The sequence below is a fragment of the Micropterus salmoides genome, unplaced genomic scaffold (genome assembly GCF_014851395.1).
Source record: "Micropterus salmoides isolate LMB-PRFRI ecotype aquatic unplaced genomic scaffold, ASM1485139v1 Ms_hic_scaffold_8, whole genome shotgun sequence".
NCBI classification, from domain to species: domain Eukaryota; kingdom Metazoa; phylum Chordata; class Actinopteri; order Centrarchiformes; family Centrarchidae; genus Micropterus; species Micropterus salmoides.
The window spans coordinates 5,219,071-5,236,078 of NW_024044570.1; the positions used below are offsets into that span (position 1 = coordinate 5,219,071).

At 40.7% G+C, this 17,008-nt stretch overlaps 1 protein-coding gene across 1 annotated transcript; it reads right to left on the reverse strand.

The window, feature by feature from the left end:
* Nucleotides 1–15: 15 nt before the first annotated feature.
* Nucleotides 16–5,318, reverse strand: LOC119893098 (junctional adhesion molecule C-like). The gene is made up of 6 exons (XM_038705031.1): nt 5,089–5,318; nt 3,677–3,715; nt 3,264–3,536; nt 2,350–2,579; nt 2,019–2,141; nt 16–1,549 (listed from the first exon to the last, which is right to left on the reverse strand). Exons 1-4 carry the CDS (start codon nt 5,225–5,227, stop codon nt 2,371–2,373), a joined length of 660 nt encoding a protein of 219 aa, XP_038560959.1. The 5' UTR covers nt 5,228–5,318; the 3' UTR covers nt 16–1,549; nt 2,019–2,141; nt 2,350–2,370.
* Nucleotides 5,319–17,008: the final 11,690 nt, after the last annotated feature.

The window sequence follows — 17,008 nt, forward strand, 5'->3', positions numbered from 1 at the left end:
GAGGTCTCAACATAAGATTTTGGCACAGCACCCCTTTGACATAAAATTTTAAAAACATTTCCACTAAACACATTTGCAATTTATTATATTACATACAGAACTACAAAACAATTCTGAATTCTGGGTTTTGATTATAACCTAATTAATCATTAAAAACTGATTGTTGTGTAGTTCTCTCGCTCCAGCAGGGGTTGCAGGTTATCTGTACATTGTGTCAACAGCGTTGTTATAGCCACAAACTAACACTCGTGCTCGTTTCCCCTTTTTGTTTTCTTGTGGTTAGTGGAAGTTACAGTCGCGAAGACAAGGAAAGTGTAGCTTCAGGCAGCCACGGCGGAGAGATCTTCAATTCATTTACATTTACATTTATTCATTTAGCTGACGCTTTTATCCAAAGCGACTTACAATTGCTATTTATGTCGGAGGTCGTAAATTGATCACAACACAATAAGAAAACACAAAGGGAAGTGTTTCCAGGGGACACTTTTAAGTGATGCACACACCCAGCTTGTTTTGGTTTTGCTGTGGCCGTTAGAATAATAATAATTTGTCATTTAGCTGACGCTTTTATCCAAAGCGACCAACAATTGCTATTTATGTCAGAGGTCGCACGCCTCTGGAGCAACGAGGGGTTAAGTGTCTTGCTCAGGGACACATTGGTGGATGTGTCACAGTGGGGGATTGAACCCAGGTCTCTCACACCAAGGACATGCATCTTATCCACTGCGGCATCACCACCCCAATTCAATTCTATTTTTATAGCGCCAAATCACAACAACAACAGTCTCATAGCGCTCATAAAAGAGCCAGTCTAGACCATACTGTGTGATAATATTTACAGAAACCCAACATCCAACAGATGTGACACTACACTGATGAAATGAATAAAATAAAAATAATGTAAAAGATCATGATTTTCCCACTGTCACATATCCACAGTTGTTGTGTTTTTCCTAATGACAGACAGGTGACTTCATGAACAAAAATTTTAGTGTTGTGTTTTGATTTTTATGCGTGTTAATGTTCATTGACACTGAATGTCTGAATGAACTATTGGATGGATTGCCATCAAATTTATTTCAGATATTCACATTCATTTAGGATGAATTGTAATAACTTTGAACTTGAGAGGGAAAATTCTTCCCTGAGGAATGCTTTGAGCATCATAGAAGGTAAGTTGATTATTAACAGTAATGTGTATTTTAAGCTTTTAAGATGTCCAGCCTTTTCTTCTAATGCTTACTTATGAGATTCACATCAGCTACTTTGTGTTGAGTGTTAATTTGCAAATGTTTGCATGCTAACTCACTAAACTAAGATGGTGAACATGGCGCCCTCTATACCTGCAAAAGATGTTAGCATTGTCATTGTGAGCATGTTAGCAGACAGCAAAGCACGAGCCTGTTGACACATGACACAAACAGCACAGCCTCTTCAGTTTATAAAGCGTGCTCAGTGGTGACACCAGCAGCGACATCATGCTCTTCAGCCAGTCTCAGACCGCCTTCAACACTGCGGTTCATCTCCATGAAAATGGATGGTTTGTTTTCTGTGGGTGAAATAAAAGAGCATGGAAGGAGTTAGGGATTTGAACATTTCTGTGTGGGTGTATTCAGTTTTACCAAAATGTTGTTTCTGGACATTTTCCTGAGAACATGACAGAGATTAACAATGGCCACAAAACACATTTAGTTCCAATTTATCTGAAGCAGGACAGTAACATCCTCACTTTGTCTCCCTTTGAATCCCAGCTTCACGGGCCGGGAAGAAGGAATTACTGCCCACAAATCCGTTTACTTTTAACTTATAAAGCTAAAATTTAAAACTGCATTGTAAAGCATAATTATTGTAATTATGTCTCCTCTACTTTTATTGGCTGTGAAAGTCGCTGGATTTTATCTTCAGCTGATCGCTTGTTACTTTGCAGAGGACCCGAGGGATTTCATTCCTTTACATCACAAATTTGGTAATTCAGGGGCGCACTGAAGGTACACTGTGTTAATGTGTGTGTGTTTTACCTGTCCTCTTGCTGCAGTAGATAGACACCACGAGGATGGTAGAAATGCAGAACGGACAGACGACCAGTAGATGGCAGAGCAGCCTGACCACAGACAGAGGACTAGCATTATCTGGATCTGGATCTGAAGTATAAATCAACTGAAGTATAAATATTATCGTCAGCTGAAGTCATTTTTACACAGAATGAGGACACTTTGTTTTTTTCCTGTATATTTTATGAGGATTGTATTAAGACTACTATAATATCATAATACTATCATAATACTATCATAATACTGTTTGTCATAATACAAACAGAAAGTAATTCTTATTGTTATATAGTTTCCTGACCTCTGACACTCAGCCAGCTCTTCAACGATCCTGACAACACCAGTAGAGACCTTCATGAGACGGCTGGACATCACTAATGGTAAACTCTCCCGTTTGTCCAGTGCCAAGGAAGCTCTCATTCCTGAAGAAGTACACTGTTTGTGTGTAACTTTCTCTGGTTTTACAGTGCAGAGTGACATGACTTCCTACAGGCACAGGATGTCTGGGCAACTCCAGGATCACAGAACGATCTGAATAAGAAAACACAGACCAGAGTCAGTCCACAAAGATGTAGTCCAATTAGACCAGAGCCATAGAGGCGAATTTAAACCAGAAATATATAGACACGTTCCCCGTTTACAAACAATTAAGGATGTGCACGCAGCAGATAGAAAACACATTACCACATGGGCATTCACCGTATTTAGAAATAGAGCAACTTGGTAGACAGGTCATGTGGCATTGACTCTTGCTTTTCAAACATGCTAGACTGTAAAAAGTTTGCTCTTGCAGGCAACGAAAAGTGACGAAAAGATTTTTTTCTCGGAAAAACAAATATATGCAATGCTGTCATCAAGTCCTACACTGAAACTCTCACACACTGATCATCTGATCACCAAATAATTGATCGACTGAGCCTGACAAACATTTTAAAAACCCTGCCATAATAACACACAATAACCTGTCTTACCTTACAACTGGCATTTCTTCCTGCAGTTTCAGTAAAAAAAAAAAACAACACTTCCGTAATAAAGGTTTGAAGCTAATAGCTAATTCTGCACTCTGAGCTGATCATTTTGCAACCACTACTTTTGTTCCTGCAGTTTTAAGGAACAAAAACAACTCCTCATGTGGATATCCTCATAAACTCTCTGCCATTCCGGTTTGTTTTATTTTCCCTGCACGCATGGGTTTGAACAGGTCAATTTCTGTACCTGATACACTGATGCTGACCTGGACGCTCCTCTGTCCAGCTCTATTTTCACACCAGTAAACTCCATTGTCGGATGGAAAGAGAGTTGAGATGTTGCAGGAGGAACCATTCAATCTCCCAAAGTCTTGTTGACCTCCACCACAGGTCTGTGTCAGTCCTCCTGCTGTCCTCTTCACCGTCCATCCATCCACTGTCTGTCCATCTTCAACACAACTCAGAGAGACAGAGTCTCTTTTAAAGAACACCTGATGGTTTGGACTGACGTTCAGAAAGACTGGAGAACAAAATGACGGACAGACAGTTAATTGTTTATATTTTTGTAGGTTTGTGTCAACGTCAAAACTTCAGACAAAACAGTCAGACAGAAACACAGAAATGTATTATTTAATTATTATTTGAGTGTCATCAGCTCACCTGCAGACACAGGCAGTCCAAACAGCAGCACAGCCGGGCCTGCAACAGGAGGACACGCTTAATAAAGATCAGAGATCAGCACGCTTACAGCAGTTGAAAAGATGTGAGATCAGTCCAGTCCTTTCAGCCTGTGGCCTTCATCACTGCATTAGGTAAGGAAACTGGAGAAACGTCAGTGGGGGGACACACTGGAGGTACAATATGTATGAATTGGCCACCTGTCAAGCACAGAATGCCAGAATTGGCACCAGAACCAGAGCTGGGCAAGTGGGCAAGTGAACCGGGCTCAGCAGCTTCCCACGGAACCCAGCCAGACAAGGGCCTAACACCCAGGGGCCCAGGGGACGACAAAGACAGGGCAGGTTCAGGAGAGGCATGATGCGGGAGAGGAACGGGAGGTCAGCGCTCACCTCCGGAGGCCTCAGTGGGGGTTACAGCAGGGTCAGTCCCAGGATGCCAGGAGACAAACCCGGAAAGAAAATCAGATGCACCTGGGCTCACTGAATGGTTTGTGAGAATGCGGTCTATACCTGCTCTATATGAAAAGTGCAATAAGATAACTGTTATGAAATGGTGCTATATAAATTTAATTAAACTGGATTTATTTATTTATTTTACAGTCAACATGTCTCAAGCCAGTCTCACACCTATGAAGACAACGCTCTCCATCTCAATAAAACCAAATTACAGAATATAAACATCTTCAAATCTATTTAGTGATGTCTCTGATGCTATATGTCCTTTTGTTATGTCTGGCTGTGTTTGTGTTTCTTTCTATCTGCTATACTCAGGCGTCTCTTGATCTCAATGACATGAACTGATTAAATAAAAGTGGTATATTCGAGTAACTGAGCTAATATCATGTGGAGGAATAGTGTTTATTCCTCCAATAGAGTTCCACAGACTTGGTAAGGAGCCCTGAAACTGTTCTGGAGGCCTGTGGTGGATCTGACTCATCCTAAGACTAAGTTTGTTCTTTATTTTGCCACCTATTGAAGAAAAAGGAAGCACACGATGCTATACATAGAAGCAGCAGGAAGAAAAACTGAGAAATAAGTGAAAAGGGTGATCCTTCCTTGTTCCTTTAAAAACACGCAGGAGACATTAAAATTACTTAATAAATTTTGAGAATCTTTCCCAAAAAAAACACACATTGCACTAGACTAACTGTGAAAGGTAAATATGAGAGAAAATCCCACTGTTGTTTAATTATAAACAGTAAATAAGATTTGGACTTGGTTTCATGACACTCTGCACTCAATGCTGACTAGTTCGTTTATTGCCAACATGTAACCCACAACACTAGTTACCATTTAATGTTCAGTGACTGTTCAGTGAGTTGTTAATGATCGCTGCCAATTGACCGATCACTGTTATCGTGAAATCAAAGTTTTGGAGAAGGTTTGACTCACCGAGGAGCAGAGAGACAGACGGAGCCTTCATGTTGTCCGGATGATGAGTCTGTCTTTGTGTCTCTGAACATATAAAAAAACACAACTTCTGGTTTCTTAAGTCTGTGGAATATTCATTAATGGATGAATGTGGAAACATTTGCTGGGTACAGTGGGGCTGCTGTGGTTTAGAGGTAAGATCGGCGGTTCGATCCCTGGCTCCTCCAGTCTGCAGTGTAAGCAGGACATTGAACTCTGAATTGCTAGCACGTGTGAATGATTAGTTTCTTTCTGACGAGCGGCTGGTACCTTGCATGGTAACGTCTGCCATCAGTGTATGAATGAGTTGACATGTAGTATAAAAGGCTTTCAATGGTCTGAAGATAGAAATATGACGTGCAAGTACAGTCCATTTTCAGTGAATTTATCAACATCTGGGACAGAAAGAAACAAACCAGCATTATATTAGGATTCTATCTTTGTGTTTTATTCCTATTCTGAAGGTTTTTTTCAGAGGGGTTTTGTTCATATATCATTAATAGCCTGATTTATGTGATATTTCTGTTGACATTTTGGGCATTTGAAATTTTATGAATGATAAAAAAAGAATAAAAAAATTCCCCCAAAACTTTTGACTCTAACATGTCAACAAAAACAAACAAGAACTTTGAACCTGGCTTTATAAATGTTCAGATTTTTGTTCTGGAAATGAGTGCATGTGTAATTAGATAATGCCTCATTTGCATGTTTAACCATAACATTTCAGAAAAAACAACAATACCATTTTTTTTACTTATAACCAACTGCAGACCTTTCATGTTACTAGATACATGTTTACCCCATTCACCTGTGCTGTCTGGCATTAAGACTTAAATTAAGTTAAATGAAAGAATTTTTAATATCTTCTAAGACTCTTCTTTTTTGGGCGGTGGGGTTCTGCTGCAGTAGAACCTGTGCTGCGGGTTGTTGTCCTGCAGGGGGAGCCGGAGCTCTGTCCTGCACACTGCAGTCTCACTGGTCCATACACAACTAACACAGAAAAGAGGAACACACCAATAGGTTAGTATTACTAATGAGAATACTAATTAGAGAGACAAATCAACACAACTGATAAAACCTACTGTGGACAGAAAATCAGAAAATAAATTTGCAACATTAGGACTTGAATTGTGACAGAGGGGGTCCATTATAGTAGTCCAGTGGCTCTAAGAAATGAATAAATAAATTAATCAGTGGTGCCACAGAGGGACTTTCTGCCTGAAGTTTGGTCTTGGAACTTCCTTTCAGGGTGCGTCCAAATCGCTCCTCTGTCCCTGAAACTGTCCGACACCAACCCCGCTCGAGTGACTCTTTAAAATAATGAGAAGTAGTCTCAGTTCCTCCTGTTTTCTGGCGAGTTGACTCTTTTCAAAACCCTTTGAAGAGACCAAACAGGAGATATGGAGGCTGTTATTGGTTCTTTATTTTAAGTAATTTGCAATAAAACACTTTAAAAAAAAGGTTTTATTTCTGATTGAACTTGAATCTGGCCAAAATGCTAGAAAAGCCCTTTGCAGAGCAGCCAGTAACTGATATGCAAGTATTCATGTGGGCTGCTGTGTAAGTCGCAGTGTGTCACTGACTGTGTTTGTGTCTTCACACTCGGCTGTCTGTCCTGCAGGCAGAAGGGTTTTCTTCTGTTTTCAGTTCTGCTGTCAGAAACATTTTCCTCCTCCAGCGGCCGGCTGTGATCGTCGTGTCTCTGCTGCTGTTTCTGATTTCACACAACAAAGATCTGGGAGACACACTGAGCTCTGCACCAACACAGCGGATAAGATTATTCTAATTTCATCAAAGCTCAGTTTGTAAATAATGGCCAAATATGTCGGCTCTCCAAAATAGGAACTGATTTTGTAAAAGTATTTGGAAGTAAGAGTCTACAGGCACTGAGGCTGCGATGCTCATTACTCACTAAATTAACTCTTAAAGTAACACTTTACTCTACTCTACTTTTAAATTAATGAGGTGTCATAGACAGTAAAATGTAATTTGGTACTAATTAGCGTAAAATTAAAGACACAGTTTGGAAGGAGTATTTTAAGTTTAGATGGCTTGTCTGTGTTGCGTTTATAAAAGCTGCATGTTTCTAGAACAATTTCTTTCAAAGACCTGTTGAAATCTTAAAGAAATAGACACTTTGGGAAATACGCTTATTCACTTTCTTGCCAAGAGTCAGATGAGGAAGATTGATACCAATCTCATGTTGGTACAGTAATTGAAAGGCTAAAGCCAGGTTAACTTAGCTTAGCATAAAGACCCCATAAAGCCTGGCTCTGTCTGGAGGTAAAAACATTCACCTACCAGCACTATGTAAAATTTCCTACGAGTAAATACAGTGTTCTGTGTAAAATAAATCCCATTCTGTAGTGTCTGGCATATGCAGAGCTCAGCGCTGAAACAGTCATTGTTTAGTTTTGTGAAAGACTGAATTCCAGAGCACAGTGAGATTTTATGTCACAACACATCATTTCACGTCCTCTCATCCATATTCAGGGCTCGTCAGCATCAGCTGGTCTTTCAGAAGAATCCAGCATCTGAGTGACGGAGCTTCTCTGATGAACAGTCGGCCCGTTGTGCGCTGTATGAATATTTTATGTAAGGATCTCTACAACAGTCAGTGTGGCCTGCAGAAGCGTAGCTAGTTCTGACTGCCCCACCCCCCCCAAAAACATTTGAGTAGTAGTTGTGGTAGCAAAGGTGTAGTGGTGTGTTTACACAGCTTACACCCCCCTCTGGGCCGAGGGGTTTACGGTATAAAAATAGCCACAGATACATTAGTATCAGTAGGCATCCTGCAGAACAAGGCTGAAACCATTCATGTTACAGTAATGTTATGTAATCTGTGGTGTTGACGGTGCACGAGAGACTTTGTTCCCTGGCTTCAGCTTTTAAGGCAGTGCCTCCTTCCAGGCAACACAAGTGCCCATTTAAATAATAAATAATAAGTAAAAAAAAAAAAAACGTAACGTAAGAACAAAATAGTTAACATTGATAATAATAGAAATTTTAATTTACTGCTACTGCTGCCCGTTGTGCTGAAAGTTTCAGGAACATTCATATCCAGACAATATCATACCCAGAACGTCTTTTCTAACCATTAAATATTGACATGAATGACCACTGGCTGCTCCTGTCAGGCCACAAGGCTGCAGGGCACGCTAAGAGGATGAGCAGATTAATTCTAAACTGAATGAATTTTATTTCTCCATGTAAGCATATATAAATTAAATAAATATTGACTGTTAAGTTTAATATGTGTGTGGAGGTTTGTAACAGCTTGTCATGCTACACTGATTTCAATCGGATTAATCTAAAGTTGTTTCTAGCAGCTGATTTGCCCAACACATCTATAAACAGATTATCTGCATATGAATGTAGAATCTGTAGGAAAGGGACAAGACTTTGTTATCAGAAGCGTTCTGGTGTCCGTTTGTAGTCCTAGTAGTATTGTGTGGGCTTTGGTTGCATGCACGTTAACAGTCCCTGTGGAGAGCAAAAGAACGTGGAATGTGGTGGATCAAAATGCAGTCTCAGAACCCATCAGCTATCGTCTGACGATGATTTAGCTTTTTAATCAGTCTCTTAGCTTTTTAAAATTGCATTCAAATTGTCGTCAAAGAATAGATGATGGGTTCCAAGCTTGCCAATCAGACTGTAAACAATGACCGGCACACTGAGGAGGAAGTCTTGGCCCGCATTTCCGGATAACCGCTGACTTCAGTGGAAGCCCCAAAACATTGGCCATTGCCCCCAGAGGATAAATTGTTGTCAAACGATAGATGATGGGTTCCTAGATTGCTAAAGATGTTACTGCTGAAATCTGTGGACACACTGAAAGAGTGGTCTTTTGGTGGCATTAGAGGAAAAGTCAGGGTGACAAACACCAGGATTCAAATTCGATAGAAAGCTAGCCATTATCTTTGCAGATACCTCGTTAAGCCAAAGTGGTTCTCACGGAGTTTATGGGCCCATTATGGCAAAACAGGAGAGGTCGGGGGGTTCACCAAAATCATCACAGAGCAGCAAGAAAATAAACTGTTGCGTATGAACACAACCCAACAACCATAGCCTCTTCCTGGTGGAGCCGTCGCCCTCCGTGCTCTGACAGCCTGGTCCAGCCCGGCCCAGCATGGCTCGGCTCGGTCGTTCTCCTGCCTGTATAATCTGCTCTGTCAGACGGGAGCTGTCATCCGGGGGAATAAGAGCTTTATTGTCCTGGTTCTTCTCCTTTGTTGGGGATTGCAGCAACATTTCTAGGTCACCGGCTGTGACTGAACGCCCCGCTGCCCAAACTGATTCTTCACTGAGGGAATTCACCCCCTCCCTGTTTCACCCACTACTGCCAGGGGGAACACAATAAGAAATATGCTCCTGGCAACAACAGCCGGGCTGCGATCTACCAAACGATTCCAGCTTCTGTTTTCTGTCAGAGCAGATACATTATGGATGCTGACTCAAACGGTTTGTCAAAAGGCTCTTTCATGGTGATAATTGGGCGGACAGACTGTCAGATCCTTTCCCCATTCAGATTTGTCCTCATAATTATCTTCAACCTTTCACCCTGATCTCTCCCAGAGGGGTTAAGCACACATTAATGTTATTGTTTGATGCTGCTAACAGAGGCTGTAGTTAATCACTTATGATGGTGTTTGTATTATATTTTAAAATAAAATGAATTTTTGAGGTCAGCCACAACTTAGCTGAAGTTCTCCTATGAGTACCACTAAAGCTACAACACGTTGAATCTTCTTTGTTTAATCTGTACAAAAATAGTGTAGACCAGGGCTTTTCAAAGTCTAGGCCTCCCCGCAGACAAAGCTTAGGAAAAGGCGACCCCTCACCCCCCTTAGTTTACTTGCTCAGTTTCGCTCTATAACCTGGACACCTATGGGATCATCATTATGTTATTTGACACTCACAACTTGAGCCAAGATAAATTAATATTGTTTGACAATAAATAGGTTGACATGACTTCAGACCTCACCAAATAAATAAAAAATTATTAGTTTCTGACTCTGATAAAGTGGGGAAAAAAGTACCAAATCCACTATATTTCTGAACACTTTCAACAGGTATGCTATTCTATGTGATCTCCTTTTGATAACTAATGTAATACTTTTTCTCTTCCATTCACTAAGCCTCCCCTGAAACAGTTTGGGGCCCCCCTGGTGAGGCCCTCCTCACACCTTGAAAACCTCAGGTGTAGACAATATGCCACTTTACTGTTGGTTATGTGCGGGACTGTTTTTTTGTCACAAGTCTCCATTGTTGTAATAATACACATAACCGTCCATAACACTGCGAACTGTAATTCAGTCAGGACAACTTTCATCGAAGAAACTGATATTGCCTCGCAGTGGTTACGTTTGCCGGTATATCTCTTTTCTGAGAGAGCACACCTCTCTGCCCTTCCACATGCCTCTGTGGAAAAGACATATGGCAGGGAGAGCACCTACCTGCCCATCCATGTGCCTACATGGAAAGCCCGAGGCAGAGAGCAGCAGTAAAGACCCACCAGGGTACAGAACAGAGTAGGCATCAATACAGAATGACATGATTAATAATCGTAACGTGCGGATCGATCCTGAAGTGTCAATATTTCTGATACCATCGTTTCCTGCTCTAGGATCGATACTCATATAAAAGGATCGATATCTAAACACACTCATTTGGAGTGAGTGTGTGTTTCATAATAAGTATCTTACTGTCACCAGGATGGTCTAATTATAACACACTTGGTTGACAGGAACTACTTCTCCTTCCGCATGTCAAAGTCACGCTTGCCCTACAGCTCTGTGACTGAGCGACTTTGAAGTGCAAAGACAGTGAAAAACTTTGGCAACATCTCAAACTTTGTTAAACATCTGAGATTAAGTCACAATAATATGAGGATGTTACGATGCGGCAGTTCTGAGCAGGATATCTTTATTATAATTAAAGATTATGACAGTAGTTGGATGTCTTATTATTTGGAATTGGTAAGCCTACAGCCATCTCTTTATTTCCCTCATAAATACAGAAACGGGAGGAGGGAGGTCACATTAAACTAGAAATAAAATATGTAAAAAGTATAGGTATCTGTATCGGCAATACCAGCCTGGATATTACTTGGTATTGGATCGTACAGGAATTAAGTGGGGTCACGCTTCACTAATTAATAATAACCAGCCTGAAGGGAGGAGCTGGAGTGGTGGCGTGTACAGGCAGGCTACAGCATCTTAAATTAGCCACCATGTATGAAATTGGATAAGACACACGCCTTTGGTGTGGAGACCCGGGTTCAATTCCGACTGTGACTTATCCACCGCTGTGTGAGCAATACTCGGGTGTGCGACCCCTGACATGTATGGCAATTGTAAGTCGCTTTGGATAAAAGCGTCAGCCAAATGAACAAATATAATGTAAGAGGGGAATCAGCTGATGTGCTGGAATTGTGAGCTGAGCGTGACTTTTTTTTCTAACACTATGCTTGATTTTTTTATGCCTTGCTTTTTTATATGAATTTAACAAACAAAATATGAGTAAATTACTGAGCTTTGGAGGTATTCTGGCTTTAGTGGAGTCCTGACTTTGCTTCTGGTGCAACCATGAGGTTGATATAACTATTGGACTGTCCTGAAAGATCATGTTTGTGATCCCTGATTTTTTCATCTAGCGCCATCATCAAGTCAGCTCATTTTCAGTAGTGTCAAATTCTTTTATTTATGGCTAAATACCTAAGAAGACATTCACCTTTCCCTTTGGATGGACTGTAATAATTTTGTTTATTCCTTAACTTTTCCTCTAGCGCCATCATAATACCTGCAAAACTTCACTCTGCGCTTTGTGTTTAGTGGCAATTAACAAATGTTAACATCCTAACTTACTGAACTACAATGGTGAACATCATAGCGTCTTAGCATTGTCACTGCGAACGTGTCAGCACGTAGCTTAAAGCACAGCTGCGTCAACGTCCAGCCTCACAGAGCTGCTGGCATGGCTGTATACTCTTAGTCTTGTTACTCTCATATATGCTGCATCCACGAACAACTCTGCAGCAAAGGTGGGTGATATAATGCCACTCAGCAGTTATGCACCCCTATAAGCACTGTATGCAACGTATAAAATCCCTAGTGGCCGGCTTCCTGTTTGTTTCACAGTCATTTGTTATCATGATTTTTTAGACTTTCTGCTGACATGTTAATATATTTTCTATTATATATTATTACTAATGAAGACACTGGAGAAAACGGACACAGTTTGAACAAATCCTAAAACAACACGTCACCTGTAGTATGTCAGGAGCAGCCTGAAGTTCTCTTCCTTTGTCTTTTCTGGTTATGAGACTCAGCAGCAGACCGAGTGGGGAGGTGACACTTCAGTCTGCAGAGTTTCACAAGAAACAGATTGGATGTGAAGAGTTTGTAGAGGGAGCTGCAGCAGACGCCTGGAGGGAATCTTTACAGTGAATCAGATCACTGCAGCTTTCTGACAGCAGCCGCCATTAAGACTCTTCACCCGGGGCCACAAAGGGCTGCTGAAGATCAGAGCCGGTTAGAAGCAGAAACACACAAAAGAGAGAGGAAAAAGTTGGTCTGCAGTCAAGAATTTTCTGTTTAGTCTGAGAACACTAACTTCTGGTCAGACTTTCCTGCCTGTATATTTATCTCTGCAGTGTTTATGCGGCCTGTCTTTATTTGTGCCACCTTCGTGAAGTTTAAATGTTCAGAAAGGTTTTGATTCAACTGTATGGTCCTTTTGGATGATGCTGTTTAGTGCATTATACAGAGAGGTCTTTCTGTTATTTAGCCTAACCTCATTGATATAAATTGGGTAGACAAAATAACAGAAACTTGACTTAACACATCTCTAAAACATTTTTAACAAAATCTGAACATTATAACCTTCATGGAAGTGGATTTATAGCAGGACTCTTATATTAGACTGCATTAGTTTTAGCTATGCGTAATAAGATGATTGGCAACAGCTATTCACAATCAACTGGTGTGCTCTTCAAACTTTCTCTCTTAATGTGACAGAAACACACACAAAGACAGGCAGGAAGCTCCTTGCTGTAATGGTAATTTTATGACTGTTTTTATGATTGTTTTATGGCTGTTTTGATGTTTAGACATCCCAGCAGGAAAAAAGTTACCTAGATCTGCACCATCCAGGAAGAGTGGTTTGGTTGCTGTGGAAGCCTGGCTCCTGCCCACCAGTCAGGGGCAGCGATCCCAGCCCTCCCAGGACGTCCGTCTCGTTTCAGAAAACAGCCCTGGAAGCAGTTGGGAGAAGGTCAGTGAGCAGCTTGTTTAGCAGCGGAGCCTCAGTGTCCCAGTTGTCCTATTGTTTCTGAATGAATGGGGATGTCTAATTGTCTAAAATGTTTACAAAAGACTCGAACACACAGGTTTGGTGCCAGAGAGCAAATTAAAGCCAAATGGGTGATTAGGGAAGAATGTGGTTTACAAACAAAGAGTCCCCTCTTGGTGATTCTGTGATGAACATAATTAGACAAGAATGTTATGTAATTATCCAAGGGCATGAATTTAATAAATGCAATTTAAATTTTGTATTATTTTTCTTATGCGTCTGATTAAAGTAAGATATTGGAGTTCTTGTATATTCATCCAGACCACGAGGCGTTCAGCTGAAACAAAGTGTTTTACATTTCTCGCAGCAGAGGCAGAACGATCTTCCTTCTCATCACGTCTTAGCAGACATAATCACAGAAATATTTGAATGTGCAGTTTTGATGTTCACTTCACACATTGCCTGCATTCAGAAATGTGAAGATATTTTATCTGAGGTTCACGATGGGAGCTGCACAGAACATCCAAATATCGGTCTAGTTCAATGACTCTCATGCCAAGAAACCATTTGTAGCTGTCAGTCGGTTGTGAGCCAGAATATATAGGGACACTTTGGTCCAGAGTAAAATATCTCTGTCTGTATCCCTGTCAACCTCAGCTGCACTTTGCCATTAATGCTAATGTAGCATGGTTACAAGCTAACTAGCAAAGCTACAAATATGTCGTTGTAATAAATTACAGATAAAATGTTCGTATCTTACTCATGCTGACTTGTCAAATATTACACCCAAAGTAATTAATGCTAAATGCAAGCATGTTACTATGCTAAGTAAATCCATGTTGACATACTGAAATGTATTAGCATACTAAGATGCTAACAGGATAAACATTACAATTGAAATGTCTGCTTGTTAGCTTGCTCATTTACTTGTGTGCTCAAACACTAGATAAAAACTTTTAAAGGTGCCGTAGAATACTTATTTTCAGGGTCATACTTAGAATATGATAGAAAATGTCTGAAATGCTTTAATGTTCAAAAAACACATTATTTTTCTCATACTGTCCATTGCTTAACACATTGCAGGACAGTGGGTCAACCTCAAATACATTTTAGCGTGCTTATTAATAATAGTGTAGTGTAGTGTAGTGTAGGTATAATACCATGTAAAACTGTTTGGTTCACATCAGGAAAGATTAAAGGTTCAGTAACTTCTATTTAAAAAAGATAACTTTTTGGCTTATTTGCTGAAACTTTCACTAAATCAAGACGGTAGTGCATGAGACTGATAATCTATAAAAAAGTGCTCCTGATGCATTTGCAAGAATTCACCAAAGTCAAAACAACCAATCAGAGCCCAGGAGAAGTCTCTAATGCAGCACTGATCACTGCTCATGCACACGCTGTGCATCCACCCTCCTTGTTCATGCTATCACTCAGTCGAGCTCAGTATCTCCAGAGCGCAGCTTCAGAAGTCTTGCAAAAACACAAAAGCTGAGAAACAACCAGCAGCAATGAAAGAACTGCCCATCCATCTTTCCCAGCAACGGCGTACAGTACAAAACATGTGTGAACACGTCCCAGCTCCACACGGAGCTTCGGGGCTCATGTTTGATGCCATTGCACTCGCAAAACAGCTCCACTTGAAACAACATGTTTACTTCTACAGTAATAATCTGATTAGAAGAAGCAATACCTCCAGCGCCTGTCAGGACCTGCAGTCAGCAGGTTACTCATGTACTTGTTAACACTGCTGCAGTTTTACTGTTCAAGCTGTTTAGCAAACAGCAGTAAACAGGATGTATTCTTTAGAGGCCAGGCTGCACTGGTTCAGACCAGAAACCATCAGTGACAACTTCTTTCAGAATAAATGAGCCTCGACGTGTTGCCTGTGGTACTGTAGCACTGTTCACTGTGGCGGCCAGCTGAGAGGCAGACTCCCTCCGTCGTCATGACAACGGGAGGCAAGCACAATGGCGCGCTGTGTCCTCCCCGGCTGGGCGGCACGATGATGACGAAACGATGGCGAGAGAAATGTCAGCTGAGATTTGTGCTGAGCCTGACGCAGCACAGGAACTGTAATCAGAGGAGGAGAAGTTGGCTTGTCATTTGAGCAAATAAAACTAACTTTAAGAAACAATTTGCATAATAAATGGGGCTCTTGCATTGACATGTCAGTGCTAGCTGCTTCCTGTCTGAGGAAGGTTCAGCTGTTTGTTGGACTGACTGTAACTCTGAGTGGATAGGACATGTTGTGTTGAGCCTGAACTGTACAAACAATGACAGCTGTGTCCTCTGGATGGATGGCGATGGAGAGCCCCTTCTTTTTTGCACTAACATTTCCTTCTGTACATCTTCTTCCACTCGTTTTTCTTCTAGCAGTGATTATCATTTTGTAGAACCCTATATTGCCAAATTAAATTAGGCAATACACATTTTAAGCCCCACTAGTCGTAAGGCTGCATGAATAACATCTGTATGTACTGTAACACTTTCATATTGTGGCTGCACAAACACTGCGGCCTCTAGGGCATGCTAACAGGATTTTATACTGTTAGTGCCTGACAGACAAAAAGTGGCACCGAAAAATAGTTTGAGGAGTTTTTAAACTGCTGTGTCTAAGAGTAAAGTGTCAAAATATAGATATATCTCTTTAATGAGAGCTTTACTTTGTAGGTCCTAACCGCTTTATGTTTAAGTTTGCAAAAGGTGTAGCCACCAGTCAGCCATTAGTCTCCAAACTGCAAACTACATGTTAAATGTACAGTTTGACAATGACTGATATGGGTTCAGCAGGTTTAGCATAAAATGTCTTGTTTGTTGTTGTGTGTTAAGAAGTTGCTAAACCTGTACGAGCAACATTGCACACACCTTGCTGTGGTATTGCCATTGTGATTATTGTGGAGTGTACGTGTGCCAACATATTCACGCTCAATGCAGGTGGGGTTAGAGTTAGTTTTTAATCAAGTTGAACCACCTATTTTGCCACAATTTTAATGGCTAAATTGTAGCTGCAAGTAAGGGTTATTTTCATCCATTAACATAAGCTGCATTTTAGATAAAGTGATTAATCATAAATCAATCAATAGTCTGGATTATATCAATAGTGATATTTGACATCACAAGTTATCAGCATAATGTGATGTGTTCCCACCGTTGGCGTTTTTAGACTATTTTTTCAAAGGTATAATCCTGTGAACATAAAAAACTCCCATGGTGCATCGACAAGAAACATATAACGTGGTCTTAAAATTCTGTTAAGTGCGCCGGCGGGTGGAAGTTTATGATTAGGGCGTTGAGAAAACTGCAGATTAATCAATTTACTTTTATATTCTGGGTAAGTCTTGGATGAATTGTTTTGAATTGAGTTGACTGATTCATGTTTCTGACCGGCGTCCTCTTCATGGCAATGACAGCTGAGGCTCAAAGTGATATTTTGAGCTTTCTGCTGTCCCAAAATGATGAATTAAACATGATTTCTAAGAAACAAAGTTGAAATAATAAAAAAAAAATTGAAAAAAATGTTAATGTTAAATAGGTTTCCATCAGCTGGTTTGGAGCGAATAAATCAGGCTACGACAAGCGTAGTTACGTCAGTAGTTGACGTTATACA

Excerpts from the sequence above, each read along its gene's own strand:
- LOC119893098 (XM_038705031.1), bottom strand. The coding sequence starts at position 5,227 with ATGTTTCCACATTCATCCATTAATGAATATTCCACAGACTTAAGAAAC. Across the intron at positions 3,537-3,676 it reads TGGACTGCCTGTGTCTGCAG|TCTTTCTGAACGTCAGTCCA; the intron begins GTGAGCTGATGA and ends TTTGTTCTCCAG. Across the intron at positions 2,580-3,263 it reads GGTCAGCATCAGTGTATCAG|ATCGTTCTGTGATCCTGGAG; the intron begins GTACAGAAATTG and ends TTTCTTATTCAG.